This window comes from Equus quagga, chromosome 17, assembly GCF_021613505.1.
Source record: "Equus quagga isolate Etosha38 chromosome 17, UCLA_HA_Equagga_1.0, whole genome shotgun sequence".
NCBI lineage: Eukaryota > Metazoa > Chordata > Mammalia > Perissodactyla > Equidae > Equus > Equus quagga.
The window spans coordinates 1,210,007-1,233,519 of NC_060283.1; the positions used below are offsets into that span (position 1 = coordinate 1,210,007).

The 23,513-nt window shown below is 58.9% G+C and overlaps 2 protein-coding genes across 5 annotated transcripts; one reads left to right on the top strand and one right to left on the bottom strand.

Moving 5' to 3' along the window:
- Positions 1-5: 5 nt before the first annotated feature.
- On the bottom strand, positions 6-17,129 carry LRRC56 (leucine rich repeat containing 56). 2 transcript variants are annotated; one of them, XM_046644867.1, is made up of 13 exons: positions 17,014-17,129; positions 15,069-15,142; positions 14,465-14,652; positions 13,636-13,723; positions 12,853-12,913; positions 5,115-5,211; positions 4,842-5,042; positions 3,811-3,994; positions 3,202-3,378; positions 3,058-3,122; positions 2,693-2,835; positions 2,326-2,444; positions 11-1,107 (listed from the first exon to the last, which is right to left on the bottom strand). In XM_046644867.1, exons 3-13 carry the CDS (start codon positions 14,645-14,647, stop codon positions 782-784), a joined length of 1,644 nt encoding a protein of 547 aa, XP_046500823.1. In that variant the 5' UTR covers positions 14,648-14,652; positions 15,069-15,142; positions 17,014-17,129; the 3' UTR covers positions 11-781. The 2 variants fall into 2 exon arrangements, with proteins under 2 accessions (XP_046500824.1, XP_046500823.1); XM_046644868.1 differs by lacking the exons at positions 12,853-12,913; positions 13,636-13,723; positions 14,465-14,652; positions 15,069-15,142; positions 17,014-17,129 and adding an exon at positions 5,822-6,642 and having other exon boundaries at positions 6-1,107.
- A 2,031-nt stretch (positions 17,130-19,160) lies between these two features.
- On the top strand, positions 19,161-22,309 carry HRAS (HRas proto-oncogene, GTPase). 3 transcript variants are annotated; one of them, XM_046642780.1, is made up of 6 exons: positions 19,161-19,300; positions 20,509-20,670; positions 20,861-21,039; positions 21,146-21,305; positions 21,411-21,478; positions 21,876-22,309. In XM_046642780.1, the coding sequence occupies exons 2-6, from the start codon at positions 20,560-20,562 to the stop codon at positions 21,937-21,939; spliced, it is 582 nt and encodes a 193-aa protein (XP_046498736.1). In that variant the 5' UTR covers positions 19,161-19,300; positions 20,509-20,559; the 3' UTR covers positions 21,940-22,309. The 3 variants fall into 3 exon arrangements, with proteins under 3 accessions (XP_046498736.1, XP_046498738.1, XP_046498737.1); XM_046642781.1 differs by having other exon boundaries at positions 19,180-19,300; positions 20,506-20,670; XM_046642782.1 differs by lacking the exon at positions 21,411-21,478.
- Positions 22,310-23,513: the final 1,204 nt, after the last annotated feature.

The following is a 23,513-nucleotide window of genomic DNA, read 5'->3' on the forward strand; positions in this document are numbered from 1 at the left end:
CGCTCGCCTGGCCGTCTCCGTGACTGCGCTGGCGGAGAGCGCGGGATGTGGGGCGGTTGGGACAGAGGGGACAGCGAGGGATGCGGGACACCAAGGGACGGAGGGGACAGCCCGGGGTGGGGGACGCCCGGGGATGACGGAAGAGCGGGGAGGAAGTCGTGGGAGGCAGGCAGTGCCAGCTGCATAATTTATTCAACCAACTTCACCTACAAAGTAAACCGCATTCTGTACACCTGAGAGTCGAAAATGATTTGCTTGGTTTCTGTGTCTGGATATCCTGCCCCGAGAGAGAACCCCACAGGTCCACCAGGGGTGGAAGTCCTGGCCACACCGTGGCTGGTCTAGGGCCAGTGCCTCCACCTGGGACCACAGCAGCCCAGGGTGGGCTCAGAGCCCTGGGGCAGCTGGAGTGCCTCCCAGGGAGTGGACGGGGCCCAGCTCCAGCCACCGGGTTGGGCCCAACCAGGGATCTTCCAGCCCAGCCCCTCTGACCAACCCTGGGGAAGCCAGGCCCCATGGCAGGAGTGGGCAGCTGGGCCAGCAGTGGGAAGCTGGCCATCCTATCCTGGGCTCTGGCCTGTGCTCACCCCTGGTGGTCCCAAACCCTACTCCTCTTCACCAAGAGGGGCCTCTCCTGTGCCAGGCCCGCTTCGCACTGCATAATATACCCGCCCAGATGCTCTGGGTTCTATGAGGCCAGAGTTCACATGGTGCTCACACGACCACAGTGAGGTCCCTCAGCCGAAGTCCAGACCAGCTTGGCAGTGGAGGGGGGTTTACATTACAGGTGGGATTGGGCTGGGGTGATGGGGTTCAGGTGTGGCATGCACCGGAGGCCTGGAGGTCTGGCTGCTGGATCTGGTACTGGCTTTGGGCCTAGACATCCTTGGGCTTGAGGGCTCGAGCCTGAGGCCATCTCTAGGGCTCTCAGAGTGGTGACTGCAGCCAGCCCCTGACCCAGGCCAGGCCCCACGCTGCCTAGGGCTCTGAGCCGCCGCCGCCGGAACCGCAGGTCTGCGGACCCCCAGGAGGTGCTGCCTGAATCAGGTGGCATGGGGACCTTGGGGGGAGAGGGGATCAGGTTCCAGCCCGAGGGCCTGGAAGGCTCTGGAAAACGAGGAGACAACGTGTCAGACAAGGGGCCCTCTAAGGAATCGGCACCTGGGGAGTCAGCACAGACAGGCTGCAGCGTACACGGTAGCTCCTCTCTTAGCCTTTGACCCCCAAGGCAGCACCCCTCTGCCCCACTTTCTGTGCTCCTCAAGGAAGCTATGGCTTCTCAGCCCCGTGACCTCTGGCTGTTGCTTGGGCTGGACCCACCTCTGGGGAGGCAGAGGCCATAAGGCCTGGGCTCTGACTTTGGGTCCCTGGGTCCCATCCCCAAGGAACCACTCACCAGCTGGTGGCCCTGGGCCAGTTCCTGAATCTCCACTATGGAGGGAGGCCCCGGCAGGGCAGACTGGGAGGGTGTGTCCGTGGTCACCCAGTGCCCACCTGGACCTGGCCTGGAGTGGGAGGCCTTGGCCACCCTTTGTCCCTAAGTCCCCACTCCAGCCACTCCTCTCCTGCTCTCCCTGCACCCTTCCACTAGGTAGCTAGCTGTGGACTCCTCCTGACTAGCGGGTCTTAGGGCACCTCCCCCTAGGTGCCAGCCAGCACCTGGAAGAGCAGAGGCTTGGCCTGCCCTGTCCCTGCTCCATTCTGGCCCCTTTGCTGTCCCCCTGACCCCAGCCCCCCAGAGTGTCATTTGGACAACCTTGAGCCTGTGCTCCTGCTGCCCCCTGCTTCCAATGCCCCTTCCTCAGGCTCGCCCACCCAGCTCTTCTACCAGTCTGCTCTGACCCTTCTTCCAGGAAGCCTTCCTGGGTGCTCCTGGGTGAGGGGTCTCTCTGCTTTGCAGCCCCTGCATTTGCTCCGCTCAGCCGGGGTCACTGTGAAGCCAGTGTCCCTCGGTGTGGGGGCCTCCCTGCCTTAATTCTGTGTGTCCAGCCCAGCACAGGCCCTGTCTGAGAGTGAGGGCGGCACCCCTCTCTGCCTGGCCTCCTGGACCAGCTGGTGGCCTGCCGCCCTCCCTGGGGCTGCTCGGTCTTTCAGGCTGGGCCCTTTGCTGGGGCACCTTCTCGCTCTCTTGCGTCCAGCCCCAGTGGCCTCATGGTCCCATGGGCTTAGGGGAAGGTGGCTTGGCATGGGAACCCCTTGGTTGTGAGCCCTCCACTCCCAGGCTGTGATCTCCGTGTCACAGCCTCTCTCAGAGCCTGGCTGAAGAGGGGGCTGGTCCGAGGTGAGACCCCATCGTGGGGTGGTGTGTGGGGTCACTCTCAGTACCTGGGGTGGGGCTCAGGGGGCTGGGGGACGTCTTGGGCCCAGCCTGGTCCCTTTGCTCTTCAGGGCCTCTCCGTGGGCACTGGGGGGTTGTGGCCCCTTCCTGCTGGGACTCCAGGCACCTACATGGGAGGGGATTGGGGTGGGGAGAGAGGGAGAGGCTGCAGCCCTGCCCCTTCCCCGCCCCCCGCCGGAGCCAATCCCAAATGAGTATGACTCTGGGATGACCCCCAGCCCTAGGCTCCCATGACCAGCTCCTCTGACCATCCTGGAACCAGTGACTGCTTGGCCAAGGCAGCCCCCGGCTGTGAGCCCCCACCTGATGGGGGACACACAAGGCAGTAGGGCTTGGTGGGGGAGGGGCACCCACCTCAGGCTCAGCTCCCTCCAGGCCCGAAGCCCAGCCCAAGACAGGAGGTCATGGTCATCCAAAGGGTCAGGCTCTGGAGTAGAGGCACTGGCCGCCAGGTCTTCTGGCCTGCGTGGGGGCAGCTGCTCTGGGGGTGCCCAGGCCTGAGGAGGGAAAGGGCTGCCTGGGGGCATGGCCTTTGAGGGGGCTAGGTGGGCAGTAGTCTGGGGGCAGAAGGACTGAGTCAGCTGTGGAGGGTGCAGGAAAGGCTTTAGGGCAGGGTACTGTCAGGCCAGTACGATGGGCCACTCTCCTCCAGAGAGCCAAGAGGCTGGTCCACTGCCGGAGTGCTGGAGTCCTGGCCCACTTGTGGGGGCAGGGTGTACCTGGCTCTGGTGCCGACGTTCCCTCAGGCCTTTGGTAGGGTTCCCGCAGAGGACTCGGCCAGCGCCTGAGGAAGAGGGTGTGTCTGCGGCTGGTTCCCGGCTCAGGGGCTGCGGGGCGGCTTCACGCTGAGGCGGGTCAGTTACCGTGGGTGAGGTTGCTGGCGTCGCCTTCTGGGGCTGGGTCCTTGGGAAGCAGGCCTTCAGACAGCGGTCCCCCAGGGACCAGCGGGGACAGGGGCCAGAACCTAGGGGCCTGGGGCTGGGTCTCGGACAAGGACAGCTCGGGGCTGAGTCTCCGAATGGGGGCTCCATGGGGATGATCTGTCGGAGAGTCCAAATCAGTGGTTACCAAGGCCCATGCCAGCTGGCCAGCCCAAGAGCTCCCCCCAGATTCTGTCCACAAACCCCCACCACCAGCCATCTGTGTGTCCTGAGGGCCAGTGCCATGGGGTGGCAGGTTTTGGCCCTTTGCTCCCTCTGTGGATTGGTGGGGAGGTCCCACTGGGTGCTGCTCACAGGGAGGGTGTCCTGGCCTGGGGGCAGGTGTGCAGGGCTCTGGGGACGAGAGATTAGGGCTGAGGAGGGATACAAGATGCGACTTTCCATCTCTGAGAGGCCTGCAGGGGGGAGATGGAAGTGGAGACCTCTCCTGGGGGTGGATGGGGGTGGAGACCTCTCCTGGGGCTCAGGGGGCGAGGTCTCCGGGCCGGGTGGGGCAACCCTTGGCAGAGGCTGGGTAGATGGCTGCCATACCCAGCCTGGGGAGCAGGCCGTCCAGGACACCACCCTCCTTGATGGCCTCCTTCACCATGTGCCAGTCCCGGTCCAGCGTCCATGAGGCCGGCAGGCCTGTGTGCGTGGCTGGAGCCTCATCCAGGACCTGCAGCTGGGGGATGAGCTTCCTCACCTCCACTCGGTAGTTGTAGCCTGGGGGCACCTGCAGGGTTGGGGGGGGGGGCGGTGGCAGGCCTGGGTCCAGTGCGCCCTTCAGCCCAGCTTTATTGTGTGGCTGCTTCCCCCAGACCTGCGGGGGGAGCCGGGGCTGGCCTTGGTCACTCTTGGACACCCGGGACTGAGGGGGCCCTGGGCTCTCACCTGTATGTGCTCTCACGCTCCAGGTTCACAGCCAGGGCCCAGTGGTGCCCTCTGGCCTATGGAGCTGCCCTGAGCTCAGAGCCCTGGCCTAGTTTTGGCCACTGTGTACTGGCACCACTGAGCAGCAGGTAGCAGGGCAGGCAGCGTGAGCTCTGGGTGTGCACGGGCAGTGCAGGGGCGTGTGCAGCTGTGTGAGGTGTGCACAGGCCTGTGATATTTGAGTGCATTCCATGTAGGGAGTGCACAAGCCTGCAGGGGATGGGGGTGCTCTGGGCAGGGTGTGTGTGTGTGCACGTTTGTGTGTACGTGATTCTACATGGAGGCTGTACAGAACATGCGTGGTTCCACGTGGCATGTGCACAGACAACCTCACAGGGTGCATGCGTGGGCCGAGGGGCATGGCATGTATGCATATGGCCCCGTGGGGTCTCGTCCTGGCCCATGAGGATGCGTTGGTGGCTGCCAGGCCTCCAGCGACACAGGAGAATGAGCTCACGGCGAACAAGCCACAGGGTACAGGTGGCCTGTGCCTGGTGGATGTGCCCTGGATGCTCCTGCTGCCTGGCCTGGGCATGGCCAGCATTCAGGTGGGCGAGGAGTCCCCGGGCCGTGGGAGGGCCAGGGGGCCAGAGCCACAGAGCGCCTCCCCCTCCCGTGCACTCAGCCGACTGGGCGGCCACCACACACACCTTGTTGGAGGGGCCAGAGCTTGGCTGCAGGCACACCAGGTTGCCCTCCAGGGTGAGTGTGGCCAGCTGCGGACACAGCTGCAGGTACCGCACCTGCCCCAGGTCCTCCACGCTGTTGCCCTCCAGGTCTAGCACCTCCAGCTGCTCGAGCAGGCACAGTGGGCTCAGGTCCGAGATGTTGTTGTAGGAGATATAGAGTTCCTGGGGCAGCAGGGGGTCTCAGCCAGGGCCTGGCCTGGTGCCCTCTCCCCAGCCCAGGGTGACCACACCCACCTTGAGGGCCGGGAAGGAGCCGATGCCATCCAGGTCGGTCAAGCCACAGCGAGCCAGCCACAGCACCTGCAGGTGGCCTAGGGAGGTGCCCAGGTCTCTGTAGAGGGCAGGGTTGGCTGGTCAGTGCTGTCCTGGGGTCGAGGGCCCTGTCTGTGGCCACGAAGGCTCTGTGCCATGCCTCGTGCCAGCCACCACTCACGGCTGGCTATTTCCAGGTGCACGGGCCGTTGTGACTGTGGCTCTTGGCAGCCTCTAGGCTGAGGAAGGGGATCCAGAGCCCCCCAGCTCCCTGCCTTCCCTCCTTGCTGCAGCCTTCTAGTCTCGGGCACGGGCAGAATGTGACCCCTGGAGGGCCTGGGCTTGGCCGCGGGGAGCTGCCCTGGTGCTGGACAGCTCAGCCCAGCTGCACCTGCTGCCTGCTCTAATGGGGTAGGCGAGACAGCCCCTTCCCCGGGGGGATCGGCCTGGGGGGCTCTCCTGTCCTCTCTCCCTCGGCCTCTCTTGTGGATGACTTCCCCAGCTTGCAGCCCTCCTCAGCCCAGATGTGCCTGCAAGAGCTCGCACACCCCCTCCCTGGGGCCAGCCCCCTGCCCATGCCCTGGACTCGCCCCTGCCACCCTCCCCTGCAGATGGGCAGGCCAGGGCTCTCCCCTCTTAGAACAACTGCGGGAGGCAGATCTTCTGCCCCCCGCCTCTCTGGGCCCCACCTCTGCCTGCGGGGTCCTCTCGGCCGGGGTGTCCCACGTCTCCTGCCAGGGCAGGGCCCACTGCTGCATCTCCTTTCCATTGGCTTCTGGGATGTTCTCGATGTGATTTCTTGTTATTTTCTCTCCTCCACGTTCTCTGGTCTTCCGTCGGGGAGCTCTGCCCCTTGTCCGTCCTCTGAGCCTGAGTCTTGTTCTCTCTCCTCCTCTCTCCCATTTCCATCTCTGTGCCTTTCCTTCTGCTTTCTGGGAGGTTTCCTCGTCTTCCCACGCTGCTATTAACATTTTGTGCTGGCCGCCACGTGTTTCGTTGCCAGTGCTCTTCGTTGTCCTCTGGTCTTCTCTCGCAGCATGTTTTTCTTGTTTCAAAGAGGCAGAGAAGCCGCATCTTCTTCTGTGCCTCTCAGAATAACAGTTGGAGGGTCTGGGAAGTTTTACTCCCCACCTTGCACCGTCTCTGCTTCCTTGGGGATCCTCTGGGTTTGTTTTGACCTTTCCCATTCACACTGCAGGGATTGTAATGTTTCTAATTACAGTAGTAATAGCTCCTTGGGCATTCAGATGGGGAGTGAGGGTCTGAAATGCTCCTTGGAGGTGCCGAGCCACCACTGGGGACACTGAAGTGGGGGGGCTTCCCTGTTGGGTGACGAGGTGATGAGGTGGCTTCTTTGGTGGGGACCAGTTGCTGGAGGTGGCGGTGGCCCCATGCGTGACTCCCCTGATGGCACAGGGCGGCTGCCGCGTCTCCCTGGGGGCTGTCCCACTCGAGCTGTGCCGGTTCCCTGTGTCACTGGAGCCTGTCCTCGTTCTCACGCCTGAGGACCGTGGCGCTCTCTCCTCTCCCTGCTTAAAGGCTGTCTCCTCACCTCGCCCATGTGGACAGGGTGCCTTATCTCGGAGGCATTCCCTGACCAGCCTCGTGTTTCTGCTGGCTGGGTAATTTCTCCAGACCCATCTTCCAGGTCACAAATCCCCCTTCGCTCATGACTCAGCCACCGTCTAGCCCGTCCGTTGAGTCTTTGAGTTTTCTTCTGTCACCCTCATCTCCACAGGAGCTGTCGTCTGTGTCCTGCAGTTACGGAAACTCCATATTTATCCTGTCTATTGCCTTAAATGGGTTTTCCAGTCATCTCTTAATTGGCTGAAACTTGTGTCTAGTAATCTCCCCAAGGGGGGCTGATCAAACTACTTCCCCTGATTCTCACTCATTCCAAATGTTGGCTGGGTGTGAAATTCTCGGTTCACATTATCTTTCAGCTGGGCTGTGTTGGCATCCTTCTACTGCCTTCTGGCTTCAAGTATTTCTATGGAAAAGTCTGAGGAAAACTGCATTTTTTTTCCTTCTTAAAGGAAGACTTGATCTCTTTTCTTGGCTGCCCCCAAATTTTATCTATATCTTTATTAGGGTATGTTTCAGTGTGGCAAGCCAGTTTCACTTTTTTCTTTCAATCTGTTGATGAAAGTCTTCTTTTATGTCCGACAAGTTTTCTTTAATCTTTAAATATTTGTTCTGTTCTATTGTTTCAGTTTCCTTCTGCAGAGATTTCAATTATGCCCATCTCAGACCTCCTCTGTCTGCCCTCCATCTCCAGGACTCTGTCCTGTCTTCCATACACTGTCTGGTATGCGTTTCCTGTGGTACAGTATTTCTTTCAAGTCTGTCTTTGTTTCTGTGATGGCATTCTTGCTGTATTCTGTTTCTTTTCAGAGTCAGCACACATCTTCTGCTCGTGACCTATGGTTCAGACCCCAGATACACAGCCCGGCCCAGCTGCAAGGGAGACTGGGAAACACCAGGATTTTCTTTGGGGTGGCTACGTGCCCCGCGAGATATGGGGGATCCTGTTATTCTAGAAGAATAAGGACTGGGGAATTACTAGTAGATTTTGCCTCATCTCAGATTAAATAGGAAGATTACCAAATACTTAGAACTAACGACAAAAAGCAAAGTGTACAGAATGTGTGGAACCCTGCCGAAAGCCACACATAAAGAGAGACTTAGATATTTAAATATATTTATCAAAAAATCAGAAGGATTAGAATAATTAAGCTGAGCATTCAGCTCAAAGAGCTAGAAAAAGAAAAGCAGCAAATAAGAAAAATAACAAGAAGGAAAGATGTAATAAATTAGGATAAAACTAGTAACACCCAGAACAATTGTAGAGAAGATTAACAGAGCCCAGAGCTGATTCTTGAAAAAATTAACAGACAATCCTCTGGTAAGACTGACCGAGGGTAAAGAGAGAGACAGTGCAAGTAAACGTAGGGAACTTAAAAACAGGAATAGTTACAGCCATGCAGCAACTTAAAACAACGAAAGACCATTATGAACAAAGTATATACCAACATTTTTGAAAACCTAGTCAAAGCTGGCGCCGAAAGAAATAGAAAACTTGACTAGACTAATAGCCATTTAAGAAATTAAATGGTGATTAAACCCTCCCCACCCCCCTAAGTCCCCAGGTCTGGACCAGTTTTAAAATTAAGTTCTAATGAACTATCACGGAATAGACAATCTCTGTCTTCTACAATTTCTTATACAGGAAGTTTAAAAAATAGAGCAGTCGAAAAGCACAACGAAAGGGAGAGGCCACCTTATGAGGATGTCCTTGATTCTGGAACTGGAGGAGTACATTACGAGGGAATTCAAAGGCTGTCACTCATGAAAACAGATTTTAAAATAATTCAAGGATGAGCGACCATCACAGTCTGTCAGTGGAGTTCAGTACCTTAATAGACTAAACGAGAAATATCATTCTATGATCATGTAAACAGACGCAGAGGAACTTGGACACAGACTCATTAAGATCAGGAACAAACCCAGAATGCCTGCTGCCATCACTGCTGCTATATACGCGTTATCTGTCTATCTGTCTGTGCAAGACCATGCTGGTTAACAGGTCCTGGCCAAGGCTGTAAGACAAGAAAAAGAAGCATGAAGATTGAGAGTGAAAGACAACACTCAGAACTTGCCGATAACATGACATCAGTACAGAAACCCCAACTGAATTAACAAATTATTTGAATTAATGTGAGAGTTTGGCAATATTGCCCAGTACAAAGTAAAGATACAATATTGCCAGATATAATAGATCCATTTATAAAAATCAATACTTTTGTATTGATTTTTAAAATCTATTTTAAACCAACATAGTGTTTCTCTATATTTGCAATAATCAACCAGAAAATACAATAGAAACAGGACGTCATTCATGATTGTAAACATACTATACATATGTGGGCATTAATTTAGTCCTGGTTTCAGGGAGCCCTGGCTCCAAAGGAGGCTGGTGTCCTGCCCTGTCCCAAGTTGGACAGGGCAGGTGGGTCCTGTAAGCCCATGCCAATCATAATTCCATCCCCTTGCTAGTAGTTGGTATAGGAAAGGGTATATGTGATGCAGTTCTAGCCAAAGAAACACATGAAGGATGCTGGGGAACTTCCCTTGTTCTTACTAATGGACACAGGAGGGCAGATTGCCTGTTATGGGATGAATTGTGACCACCCCCCACCTCAAATTCACAAGTTGAAGTCCTAACCCCCCAGGTACTGCAGAACGTGACCTTATTTGGAAATAGGGTCATTGCAGATGGAATTAGTTAAGATGAGGTCATGCTGGAGTAGAGTGGGCCCTAATCCAATGTGACTGGTGTCCTTATAAAAAGGTGAATTTGAACACAGACACAGACACAGGGAGAATGCCATGTGACCATGAAGGCAGAGATTGGGGTGATGTGTCTATAAGCCAAGGAATGCCAAAGATAGCAGCAAACCACCAGAAGACGAGAAAGGAAGGCGATGGGTTCTCCCTCACAGTCCTAGGAAGGAACCAACGCTGCTAACACCTTGATCTTGACTTCTGGCCTCCAGGACTGGGAGAGAATAAACTTCTGCTGTTCTAGCTGCCCAGTTCATGGTGCTTCATTCAGCAGCCCTAGAGAATTAACACACTCCCTCAGCCCATCAATGTTAAGGATCCCTGTGGCTGCAGAAGCCACTGTGCATTGTGAGGGGACACACATGAGGACAGAGGGTCCTGTACTGAATTAACCCACCCTGGAAGAGCCAAAGCTGGCCTTCTCGTCTGCTCCGTGGGACACTGAGATTCTTATCTGTGCTGTTCACTGATGTATCTTCAGTGCTTACAACATTTTGGCCCATAGTACGCACTGAAGGAATAAATAATTTCTCATTGTTTAGGCCAGTTGGATACAGGTTTCTGTAACTTGCAGCTGAAAGCATTCCAACTGATAATAAACTTTACAGAGGAAGTTTAAAGACTCTACTGAAAATATAACAGAATACATGAATAGACAGCTATACCATATTCATGGAGGAATAGAACTTAATGTATAAACCCAAATTAGCAGGTGAATCATTTTTAATTTTAAAAAAATCCCAGAAAGATTAGTATGTGTGAAACCCAACAAACTGATTGCAAAATTCCAATGCAAGAATAAGTGTTCAAGAATAGGTCAACTTGGCAAAAGGAAAACCGAGAGAAGGTATCAGATGCTAACAGACCAATGGATGAAACAGAGAGCTCATAGACATATCTCCACACACACGTGGACTTGATCAGTGGCAGAGACGGTACCATGATCAGTAGGAAAGTGACGGACTGCTGGGTGGATAGTGTTGGGAAGTCACTCACTGTATGGGGGAAAATAAACCTGGGTCCCAACTTTATGCCACAATTGAAGGTGACCTCGCAGATAAGTTGGATTAAAGACCTGAAAGTAAAAAGCGAGACCATAAAGTGAACAGAGGAAAAAGTAGAATGTCTCTATGACCCTGAGGGTGGGAACCAGCCTCCTAAATAACACCCAAAGCACCAACCAGAACCTAGGGCTTGGAGCAAATCAACATGAAGGGTTTCTGTGTAAGCGAAGGCTGCCATCGTCAGAGTCAACGGGAAGAGGTAGGGCGAAGAGTCTTGCAAAGTCCAGAACACACTCAGGCTACACAAAGACCTGCCAGAAGTCAACAAGAAAAGGGCAGAACCCACCTGAGAAATTAGCACAGGTGCACCAGGTGAGGCGTGACGCCTTAGTCACAGGAGGAACGCCCGCCATTGTCATAGTGAAAACTGTCCATTCAATTATTTTAATAATTTCCAAACTAGTTGTTGAGTTTTAGAGATTGCTAGTGTGGTTTTACCCATGCAAGCGGTACTAAGGAACGGGTGCCCGTGTCTGACTGACGTGGAGAAGCACGCCAGGCTCGTCAATGCCTTTCCCCTGCACTGAGGGCTGTCAGGAAGCCAGCCCTGGGTGTGGGGACCTTGTCTTCACACCCGCCATCTCTTTAGGTGCTGGCTATTCCCTCAGCTTCAGATGCACCGACAGCCAATAAATTAAATCTTTTCCAGCCCTTAAAATGCTGCTGCGGATTTTAGTGTCTTTAACATCTTTATTTCCAGCTAAGTTACAACACTACGTTATTGGACTGTCATATTTAATTAGATAGTTTCCTTTTACAAATTTTTGTTCACTGTCAACCCATGGAGGTTTGCAAACGTCATTTGGCCAAGTTTTAGGATTCAGTCGGCGAAAGAACTTCAAGATCCATCGCATTTTTCACTGTTGTTATCAAGGAACAGAACACGGTTTCATAAAATTTATGATCTAATTGTTTTTCTTGGAATTACTTTTTTTGTTTGTTTTCTTGGAATTGAGCATTTTCTTTTGTCACAAACGGTATATCATATTTCTCAACTTTATAATACCTTCCCCTTCTCTTTATAGTTTTCATCCTTTATTTCATATGATTTTTATGTACTTTTGTGGTTCTTTGAGCTAATTTGTAAACCTTAACAAGGAAGGAATAAATATGATTTTTTGTTTTTGTTAAGCTAAAGGAATTATTGGTACCTCTGTCAGGATATTGCTGAATCATGTAATAAAGATGCCTTTCTGAAAACCCGTTTTCTGGATCCTTTCTCGGACGTGGTGTCATGTGGGAGCCACTCGGGCCGTGAGTCCGCCCACTGCTTCTGCTGTGGGCTGCCCACAGAGGGCCGGAGGGCTAGAGAGTCTTCCAATTTTCTTAACTTCTGTTTCCAAGTCTTCAAGTGTTTCATCAAAACTTTCTTTGATGTCTTTTGATAAACATCAGTATAAATAATGAAGACATTTAAAGCAAATTTGCTTAACAAAGACCTTTATCGCCTCACCTAGAAATGACTGGGCAAACTTAGTGCCCACTTAAAACATCTGGAGAATTTTCTAGAATTTTCACTGGAATCCCCCTGCCTTATGCTGGCTGGCCCTGGCTACATAAAACCAGCAAAGTTTTCATGAAACCTATTTTGCTCAAACATCAAAAATAAAGTCTGATATTTCTTCAGCTTTGTTCTTTCCAGGCCAATGAGATAAACAAAACCATTCACCTGTCCTCAGTTTTGAATGTTGTCTTTTAGGTTAATTATTAAAGTGCTGTCATCTCTTCCGTAGGGTCTGTGGTCTGGCCTCTGTTCAGCAGAGGCCGTGCCCACCTGCTCTTCTCGCAGGGTGTGAGGGTGATGAGCACCAGTGCTACCCGCAAGCTCCTGGCCCTGCTGGCTGAGGGACACCGCCCAGGGTTGCAGTGAAAAGTGCAGGGGTGCCCAAAGCCCCAAAGCCCTGGTTGGTGTTGGGACGCCCACTAGAGACCCTTGGCTGGTTGAGGACCCTTTGCTGAAAGTCACTGGGTGCCTTCTGGGCACCCAAGTGTGGGTCCTTGCAGACCTTACAGCCACCCGACCTGGCATGACTGGCCTGACCCTGACCATGGCTCTGGGTGACACATGTCACCCTCAGCAGGTGCCTCCAACCTACCGGGCGTGGGTGACACGAGCTACATGTGCCAGAGTCAGGCTCGAGGGGCAGGCATTAGGGCTGGGAGCCAGAGATGGCAGGACATCCATCCTTCATGGGGATCCACCCAGGAGAGACCCCACCCCAAGTGAGCTCTCGCCTCAGCCCCTGCAGGACCCCACCCCCAGGGAGGAAAGCCCCCCTCCCCACACTGTGGTCCCCAGGAGGGGCACTCACCTCACAGAGCCCAGGCGGCTGCCATTCAACTTCAATTGGCTGAGGTTGGGCAGGTGTAGCCCTATGGGGCCACAGGAAGGAGGGGTTGGTGGCAGGGCCCTGCCCCCTTGCCCTGGCCCTCCAGGGGCATCAGCGCCCCTTGGCTCCTGCGGCCTGATGGCTGCTCTGAGGCCCAGGGCAATCTCAGGGCTGTATGCTTCCATCTGTGGGCTGGCCCAAATGAAGCAGGCTCACAGGGCAGGGTGCAGAAGGTGCACTGGAGTGGACAGGGCCATGAGGAAGGCCTTGAGGCCACTGGACTCCAGGACTCGGCTTGGAGGAGAGGAGCCTGGCTGGCGTGGGTGGGGCTGCTGCAGCTTGGGTCCCACCCCCAAGCCATCTCCCATGGCCCACCCACAGGCACCCAGACCATAGCCTCCCTCAGATTGCAGAACTGGGTGCCAGAGCACAGGAACCCCCAGCCCATGTCCTTTTGCAACCCAAAGCCCCTGGGAAAGAGTTCTGAGTTATTGACTCCTTCAAAGAAGAGGGCACTGACCCTATAAGACAGAGTCCCCAATCCCTGGAAAGAGGTGGTGCAGGGCAGGCCCATGGGGTACATGGCGGGCTTGTAGGTGCAGGGTGGGTTCTTGGGGTGCAGGGCAGTCTGTGGGGCGCAGGGCAGGCCTGTGGGGTGCAGTGTTCCAAAACCAGAGCCTGGTGGGCAAGGTACAAGTGAGCAGACCCTCAAAGAGAGGCCTGGTCTTGACAGTGGCAGCCATGTGGACAGGGAGGGGCTCTTACCAAAGTTCCCCAGGCTGTTCTCGCGAGTATCCACACGCATCTCCAGCACGCTCACCAGTCGGAGGTCATCCACCCGGGCCAGGGCCTTCTGCAGAAATTGATATGGAGTCAGCCCTGGGAACCGGACAGTGGTCACTCCCTCCCAGTGACATCCCTGCCTTTGGCAGTGGGACTAGAGCAGGTGGCAGATGCTTCCCTGCCTCATCCTTCTTGACTGTGGCCATGGATGGATTTGGCTGGTAGAGTATGAGCGGATGTGACATGAGCAGACGTTGTAACTGTGCTTGGCTGTGTGGCCATTGCCAGAGAAGGCCCTGCCCTGGTGGGGGCAGGGTGCTCATCTCCAGATGAAACCCAAGAACAGACCCAACGCAAGCCCCTAGAGCTGGTGGGCCTGGAGGTGGCACACAGCCGTGAGCCTGTCTTTGTCCCCTAGGATGGTGGCGGTGGGCTGTTGAGGAGCTGTTGGGCTGTCTCCCACCAGAACCTCAGCTGCTTGAACCAGGGGCCTCCTCTCTGGTTCACGAAGTGGTTCACTGAGTGGTCCCCGGAGCCCAGCGCACAGTGGGTGCTCAGCAAACACTTGTGGAGTTCCTGCCTGGCTCAGTCCCTTCTGTGACCCGAATGCCTGGGGGACATCTGTGTTACCAAGCCCCTAGGGTTGGCCCTGAAAGGTGGAGCAGGTATGGGGGACACAGTGGGGACTGAGGGCATCTGTCAACCAGGCAAGGCTAGGAGGGCTGGGGACAGAGGGCAAGCTGGACGCTGGTCCCAGAACATCACCCCATGCAGGCCCTGCGGCCCGAGCCTCCCAGCCCCCAGCACTCACCAGTCGGGCAGGTGACAGATACTCTTCCACCAGCTGCTTGCTGTGGCTGCCCGGATGGCTGCCTGGATCCTTGCTCTGCGGGCAGGGGTTGTGCAGGCCCTGCCAGCTCAGCTCTTGCACTTGGACACTGGCTGTGCTCGGCCGAGGCCCGTGGGCTCTGTCCCAGGCCTGGTCCATGCACATCCGACCTGCCGGGATAGGCAGAGGGCAAGGCAGCTAAGCCTTTGCTCTTCCTCTGACCCCCACACAGTCCTTGACATGTCCCCGCACACAGCAAGCCCCCGGAACCCACCGTGGGCCTGGAGAAGGCTCTCACGGTGCCCTCACCCACTTAGTCTCTGCCAGCCTGGGGGTCTCGCAGTCCCCTCCCTGAGCCTTGGCTCACACCCCCTGCCTGGGCGAGTCACCCTCCCTGTGTTGCTGCCCATCCTTCAGGGTCCATGCGAGGGGTGCTGGCTGCAGCTCTGTTTGCTTGGAGGCTTGCTGTGACCAGCGGCAAGCTGCTGCCTCAGGCCCTGTGCTGTGATGGTCTCTGAGCCTGGCTGGCCCAGGACTAGGGTCTCAGGCATACCCTCCCCACCCCGTGCCCATTGAGCCCCCTCACCTGGAGGGAGCTGCCTTTTCCCACTGTGGATCAAACATCCGGGCAAGGGGGCGGCATGTGGCCTCAGGTGGCACCTGCAAGAGAGATTGGGTTGGCCTCCTGGCCAGGTCACCATGCCCAGGGGACCTGGGACAGGCTGAGCTGAGGTCACAGGACCCAGAAGGGAGCGGGTGTGGAGGTGGTAAGCGCTCAGGTCCTTCCCACCATCCTGATGGGGTATCAGGCCCAGCTGACAAGGAAGACAGCTGGGTGGGTGACTGATGCTGGAGTCCCTCTGGGTCTGTCCAATGCAAATGGTCCTCATTCAAATCCCTGCTTCCCTCCATCCCTGACTCCACCCTCTCTCCAAAAGGGGTCGTGGGTCTGCTGCTCTGGACTGTCTTCCATGGTCTGGCCTCCCTGGCATCCTGTCCCGCCTGAGCCCCCTGAACCTACACCCCAGGGAAGGTTGTCTAGTGTGTCCCCAGACCACCTGCACCAGGCTCCTCTGGCATTGCTCCTTAAAGATGCAGATGCCTGTGTCTGGCCCTCAATCCTAGAATCATCTCCGGGGGCAGAGCCAGAATTCTGCCCAGAACATCCTGGCCACCTCCCTCCATCTTGGGTCAAGGCCTTGCTGACCGCCACTCCTGCACTCTCTCCTGCCCTTCCCAGATTTACTTTCCTGCTAAGACTGACCGCTTCTACAACCCTCGTGTTTTACGACACATTCAGCTGAGTGAGCACCTCGCCTGAAGACAATGTGGGCTCGCAGGCAGGACGCTTGCCTGCTGTGTCCACAGTGGGCAGAAGAGAGGCTCTGAAATATTCCCCAGAGGAATCCGTAAAGGTGGCAGGTGCAAATTCTGACCACCACTCTCATCTCTCAGCCCCTGTGGACATTCACGATTCATCCTCTCCATCAGGTCTAGAGACCCTCCCCCGAATGGCTGGCGGAGTGGTCAGCTGGGTTTTGACAGAGGTGGTGGGAGGGGTTGCTGGGCCCTGGGACAAGCTGCCCAGGCTTTGTGTGCCTTAGTGGCCTTGTCTGGAGAGTGACCCATACACCGAGGATCCAGTAAGGTGAAGGCCATGAGGTGGGCCCCAGCATAGAGCCTCATGGAGTTTCCAGCAGGATTTCTTTCCAAAAGTTCCCTCTGCTGACTCCCTTTCTCCAATTGGTGAAAGGCCCCAAGCCTCCCAGGAGGACCCCACTGCTGTGCCCCCTGGGAAGATGCTGCCCACCCCCACCCCAGGCCTGCCAGCCTGGGACTATGGATAGGGTGTGGGCCAGCCAGGCTGCTGCCCTGGGACACCTGTGGCAGCATAAGGACCGAGCTTGCCGTCTTCTTCCTTCTGTGCCTGAGAGCAGTTGACCCGAGGTCCTACCCATGACTGGGCCCAGAATACCGGCCCAGGCAAGCGTGAAGGTCTTGGGGTCCAAGGAGCAGGGCCTGGGTTGGAGGCTGTGGCTCCCATCTGGGCACTGTCCCTTCACATTCATGCACTGGGTGGAACCTGTCCACTCTCTTCATGGCCCTGCTCCCACCCTGCCCTGCTGCTCCATGGACCTCCCAAGGCCCCCCAGCTGGAAACCTGGGGCCTCTGTTTCCCTACAGCCCCTGGTCTGGCTCATAGGCTTTCTGTGTCAGCTCTGTCCCTCCATCCCTTCATCACACAAGTAAGGCTGGCTCCCCTCCTAGGTCCTCATCGGGGAGACCCAGAGCAGAGTCTGGGTCCTTGCCTCTCTCTCCCCCAGAGGCAGGGCTTGGGGCTCCTCCTGTCCCCGTGAAGTGGTGTAGTTAGGGTCCCTGGGGGACCAGATTTGACATCTGGGGGCATCACCGAGTCCCCACTGGCTTTGCTGCTTCATCCCCGCGACCGACCCCTGGGCTCAGTTTCCCCTCCGGCACCGGGGAGATAGCGAGGCCTACGGCCCGAACCCCAAGGTACCCTGGGCTCTCACCTGAGGGGTGGGCCCCGGTGCCCAGTCCTGGGCGCCCTCCGCCGCCGGCGGGCGCTTTCCGACTCCGGGTGTTCTTCCGGCCGCGGGGTTGCGGGGCCTGGGCGCCGTGGCAACGGAGGCAGGGCCTCATTTGAATACTCAAATATTCATGAGCCGCGGGAACGTCTCAGGCGCCACCGGGCCAAGCCACGCCCCTTAGCAACAGTTGCTAGGGCAGGGCGGCGGGGGCGGGGCAGCAGCCAACCCAGCTGGGGGCTCCGGCTGGTACCTCCAGGCACGCGCGTGGGCGCCCCTCGGGCTGGGAGGCAAGCTGGGGCGGAGGTGACACGCCACCAAGCCGGGGGCGCAGACAAGACAGGTGTCAGCCCCCTGCAAAGGCGGTCTGGGGTGGAGACGCGCGCCCACCTGTCCCAGGTGGGAAGCACCCGTGTGAGGGTCGTTCCAGAGGCCTAGGCCCTGTGCGATTTGACTCCACTTGCAAGTTGGCCGATGCCACGATAAGAGGAAGCGCTGTTAGAGAGGACACCCCTGAGGACGAGGGGAGTGAGGAGCTGGACACCTGGAGAGGAGTCCTGAGTGTCCGCGCCCGCAAGGGACGCCACTACCCGCTTTCATTCATCCGCCTTTACTTCGTGTCTACGCACGTCGGCCGCGAGCCGGGCTCTGTTGTAGCCGCGGTGCACTGCGCGGGACGGCCAGCGGACACAGCCACGGCCTGTGGGGTCGGCGCCGTCGTGGGAACGGGGGCGGCCCCACAGGGGGCCCGCCAAGGTCACGGCCTGCAGTGGGGTGAGCTCCAGGGGATAGCACCGAGCCGGCGGAGGAGGGGATAAGGATGGGAGGGAGTGCCGGCTGAGCACAGGGAGGTTCAGCCTCATGTGTACTGCACCATTCTTTCTTGTAAATAAGGAGGGTGTGTTTATGCGTTACTTTGAAATTTTTAAAAATGTTAAAAACATATCTTTTTGAGAGTCTTGAAAGGAGACAGAATGTGCATATTTGTGCTTGGGGTCGGGGGAAACTTCAGGTTATCCCCCCTCCGGCGACTTTTGCGTTGGATTTGCTGGGTACCGCTAGTTAATTGGGCCACATGGTGAGCTTCTGCAGGGTTGGAACCTCTGGGTTTGGGGGAGCTGGGTGGGCCGGTAGTCTGCAGGGCCTGTCCAAGTTGGGGGAGGCTGGCGGTGAGGGGGTGCTGGAGAGTGGCCTTCCTCGGAGCCCCGGGTGGGGCTGCGCGCTGGGTAAGTGGGAAGCAAGACCCCCGGAACAGAGTAAGAAGATGGAGCCGGACTTGCTGCTCCGCGGGTCAGACGCACCCGCTCAGCCGCGGCGCCCCGGCTGGGCCGCGCTGAAGGACCCCCCCCCCACTTCCCGAGGCTGCCAGGCGTCTTGTGGGGGGCGCCCATCTCGGAGCCACCTGCGGGGAAGAGGGCGCAGGGCAGCCAGGTCCCGGGCCAATAGGGGTCCCAGGCTTCCGGCGCGGCCCCGGCCTGCTCCTGGCGCCAGACCCTCGTCCCTGCGGCCCCCTGCCTCTCTCTACTCCAAGCCCGGGGGGCGTCCGTGGTGCTGGTCCTGGGGGCTCCGCCCGCCCTGGGGCTCGGCCCCAGGCTGTCCCTCCCGTCCCGGGGCCCCCTGGGTGGGCTGCGGGGCTCTGAGCTGGGAAGGCCTCGGGGGGCGCGGGCGCGCCTGCGCGTCAGGGAGATGCCGAGGAGCCCGGCGCGGGGCTCCCCCAGCAGCGCAGGGGCTCGAGCCCGACCCCGGCGACCCCAGCGAGTCCACACCCGGCCGCGGACCCGCATCCGCGCGGGGTCTCTATCTCTCCGTGAGTCCAGCCTGCTCTCAAGAGAGTCCAGGCCTTCCCCGAAGAAGACGTCGCCCCCGGCCCCGCGACCCCGACCCTCTCACTCTCATCCGGCGCCAAGCGAGCCAGCCCCCAAGGCCCCGGCCCACGAGGGCCACCCAGCCGGGCACCGCCCTCACCGCCGCTCCCGGAAGCCCCCCATCTGCGGCCCTTGACGGGCGGGCCGCTCGGCCAACCGGAGCGGAGCGCGGCGGGGCGGGGCGAGTCTGGGGCGCGGACAGCCGCATGCGTCCAATGGCAGGCGTCGCTGGGCTGACGGACGGGCGCGGGGCGGGGCGTGCGCTGGCCCGGCCGAGCGTCCGCCGCCCGCAGCCCGAGCCGCACCCGCCGCGGACGGAGCCCATGCGCCGGGCGAGCGGCACCCCCCGGCCCCGGCCCGCGCCCCCGCCCCTGCCCTGGCCTCAGGGGCAGTCGCGCCCGTGAGCGGTGAGTGCGGCGGGGGGCGGCGGGGCTGCGGTGCTGGCCGCTGGAGTTGCGGCGGGGAACCGGGCGGGGCGGGGAGCCCGCTGTCCTCGCTGGGCGCGCGGGGGCGCAGGTGGGCCGCAGCGGCGGGGGCGCTGGGCGTGCGGGCGGCGAGTCCCCCTGCCTCGCCCAGACCAGCTCCTGGGCACCGTGTCCCCGGCCCTGTCCTCTTCGAGGCCCCTCGGGATGGGGTGGGGGGGTCTGAGCCTAGGCCGACTTGGGGCCATGGCGCTAGGCGGGGTCTCCCGCTTGCCAGAGTCCTCGGGACCCCTCAGAAGACCTCGAGTACCCTGCAGCCATCACACACACAAGGAAAGTCTGGGGTTTAGGAAATCACTGCCTACTGTTCCCTCAAGGGCACCCTCTTATTAAGCATCACAAATTGAGGACACCGCAGCTGGGGGCCTAACTCCCAGGTCTTTTTTCCTTCCGCCCGGTCCCCCTGCTCCCACACCTGCTGTCGGTCTTTTCCTGTTGGTCAGCTTCTGCTTATGGGAACCCTGGCCCCCGCCTGGCCTCCTCAGCTGCCTTATTTTCTCCAAAGTTCTTATTGCCACAGGGCACCCTGGGGTTCCCTTCATTTTAAGGTGTGCGGATCTCCTCCTCCCTGGAGCATAGACTGAGCCCATGAAGGCAGGGGTTCCTTCTCTGCCTGTCACCCTGTGCCTGGAACAGCACCTGGCATGCAGTAGGTGCCCAGTAAAGACTTGTTGAATGCACCAACATGCCCGATGGGGCCTGGAGCCGGTTGTCCACTGGCACTGGCTTGCCTGGGCACGCTATGTGCTCCACCATGGCAAGACCTGTTCTGGTGGGGGGGGGGGGGAATTGGTAACCTCAGCCGCGGGCGCCTCCACTCAGGCTTCCTGCCTATCCAGCAACTTCTAATTTGGGTGCGTGGTTGGGAGACGCTCTCGGCTGTCACTCTGCCTTTGGGGGCCAGCTCCCTGCCTCTCCCACATAGTCATGAAGGGCAGCTGGAGGCGGGACCCTCTCCCATCCCTGGGCTGGAGGTGCCACAAGTGAGTGGCTGGGCCACCCTTCTGGCTGCCACCCCTGTTCCCTGGATGTGCAGGCCCAGAGATCAGGCCAGGCCTGAGCATGCTGGCCCAGGGAGATCAGTGGGCCTGCCCTGCAGGGCCTGGCCATGGCTGATGTGACTTTCTCAGCAGGTGGGACAGGAGACCACTGAAGTGCCTCCTGCCGCAGCCCCTTGAGGAGCGATGACGGAATATAAGCTCGTGGTGGTGGGTGCTGGAGGCGTGGGGAAGAGTGCCTTGACCATCCAGCTCATCCAGAACCACTTTGTGGATGAGTATGACCCCACCATTGAGGTGAGCTGGGATGGCCCTGTCCCCAGCCCTGAATCCTGATGTGGGCATGTCTTTTGTCTGCTCCATAGGAGGGGGTCCCCCTGTCATAGTACCTGGGGTGGAGGGGCACGAGAGGTGCAGAGGAGAGGCTGGTAGTGTGAACGCCCCATCCAAGGAGGGATGGGGGTCCCTGAGCAGTGTCCTCTTGTAGGACTCATACCGGAAGCAAGTGGTCATTGATGGGGAGACGTGCCTGCTGGACATACTGGACACAGCAGGCCAGGAGGAGTACAGTGCTATGCGGGACCAGTACATGCGCACTGGGGAGGGCTTCCTTTGTGTATTTGCCATCAACAACACCAAGTCCTTCGAGGACATCCACCAGTACAGGTGAGCTGCCCGTGGGCCCTCAGGGGCCTCCCTGTCCTCCATCTGCATCTCCTGGATGCAGCCGAACCTGCAGCCTGCTGGCTGATTCACACCTTTCTCCTTGCAGGGAGCAGATCAAGCGGGTGAAGGACTCAGATGACGTGCCCATGGTGCTGGTAGGGAACAAGTGTGACCTGGCGGCGCGCACTGTGGAGTCTCGGCAGGCGCAGGACCTTGCCCGCAGCTATGGCATCCCATACATCGAGACGTCGGCCAAGACGCGCCAGGTGAGCCGGTTCTCCACCCCACAGTTAGCCGGGGACCCGCCCCACCCAGCCATACCCCGCCCCCGCCAGGGAGCAGCGCTCACTGCCCCCTCTCCCTCAACACAGGGCAGCCGCTCTGGCTCTGGCTCCGGCTTCAGCTCCGGGACCCCCGTGACCCACCAGCCCCTCCCGCTGTAAGTCTCCCCGGATGGCAGGGCAGTGAGGGAGGCCAGGGCCAGGGTGTGGGCTGATGCAGCTCCAGGGGGAGTGGAGGTCCCTGGAGAGAGCTGCCCTGAGCCAGGCCGGAGCGGTGACCCTGGGGCCCCGTCCCCTTTCCCCAGAGCGCCCTGTGGGCCCTTGTTGGCCCTGACCCCTTAGTGGGCTGTTGGGGACAAAGGCAGTAGTTCAGACAGGACCTGGGCACAAGGTGGTCAAGCTCAGAGCCAGACCTGGGGGCTGCCCTGCCCTGTTGGGGAGCTGCTGAGGGAAAGGACTGGGATTCTGCTTGAGCCCGCAGCAGGGGTCCCTGGGTCTCCTCCCCGGCTGGGCCCTGAGGTCGGGTCCCCCTCTGACCTGGCCCCTTCTTCCCAGGGCGTGGAGGATGCCTTTTACACCCTGGTGCGAGAGATCCGGCAGCACAAGGTGCGCAAGCTGAGCCCCCCCGACGAGGGCGGCCCGGGCTGCATGAGCTGCAAGTGCCTGCTCTCCTGACGGCGACGCCGCTGCGTCCACTTGGACGTCCCTGCTGGTCCTTTGTGCCCACCCGGCACAGATGCAGGGCCCAGAGGTGCCGGATGTGGGGAGGAGGTGCAGATGGAGGAAGGAGGGGGGAAGGAAGGAAGGAAGGAAGTGCTGCTGGAGCCCGGCCAGCCCAGGGTCGGTGGACAGAGTGACCGCAGACCTCCCAGGACGTTTTGCACAGACTGTCTTGAACTGACCCCCCTGCACCCCTGCTGTGCTCTCCTCCCGCCCCCTCCTGGCCCGGTGGGCACAGGTCGTTGCAGTAAATTATTTGATGGTCTTGACCCTGGCATCTGGCCGAGGCTGGGAGGCTGCGGTGTGTGTGGCCTCGCACCAGGCACGGTGGGAACCTCAGCTCCATCTGGCCCACGGCCTCTGTGGGGACAGCTGGCGAAGGCTGGTCAGGGGGCTTGGGCCGTGCTGCCTTCTGCCTCCTCGTGAGTGCCCAGCACTTCCTGCAGAGAACCCTGCGGGATGCAAGGACAGGCCAGGTTAGCATTTTAACTCTGAAAACACTTTATTGACCTTTAATCAGTAGGGGGGATATGGAGGCCACAGGCACGTCCCTTCCCCCTGGGAGGGAGGCTTTCTTAGGGAACGCTGAAACCAGACTCGGGGGCTGATATCCGCACCTTGGAGCCTCGTTGTAACTCCACGTGGGGTTGTGTTTCCCGACTTTGGGGACCCTGAAAGGCTGTTGCTGATGACAGCAGAGTGGGTGACCCGGCCTCCCACAGCGTCCTCCAGCCCGCCTGGAGCAGCAGCTCTCGGGTTCTTGGAGCAGGCCCAGCGCCGTCAGCTCGGCCTCGGGGCTCTGCCCCATCACTGCCAGGTGGCCGCTCAGGGCCCGGGGTCTGGCTGTTCCTGCCACCTCTGGGGCGGGAGGGTGGGACTGGCCACACACTGCTCAGAGAGACATGGCCCTGCTTAGGGCCAGAGTCCAGGACTGGCCAGGGACATGGGTGGCTCAGTTGCCGCTATCTTCATCCTGGCTGGGGGAGCGCTCATGGTGCTCCTGTCCTCCCAGGGCCCAGGTTCAGGCCAGGCCCCTCTGGATCAGGGACTTGTGCTGTGGGAGGGGGCACCGTTCTGCAGGAAGGCCAGCATGAGGACGGAGGGCACGCTGCTGCTGACTGCCCAGGGCTTCGGAGCCACTGCCCTCTCCATCATGCTCTCCTCCAGAGGACCCCAAGCCTCCAGCTTCCTTGCAGACACGGAGGTCAGGGGCTGGAGGGGACAGTCGGGGCCTCAGGGCAGCTCGCCGGGCCCTGCCAGGGCTTCATATCCGTTGTGCCTGTCACCACCCTGAGAGGGGCATTGGCTGCAGGTGCCACAGGGCAGGAGGGGTGTCCTGGGCCCTGTGGCTTGGTCCTCGTCAGGCTGGACGGGACCTTTTGCTGGGGCCCCAGTGGGGATGCAGGGCTGGGCCTGTCCTGTGGCCCTGGGGGTGGCCCAGGCGGGTGGTAAAGGGAGAGACCCAGCATTCCA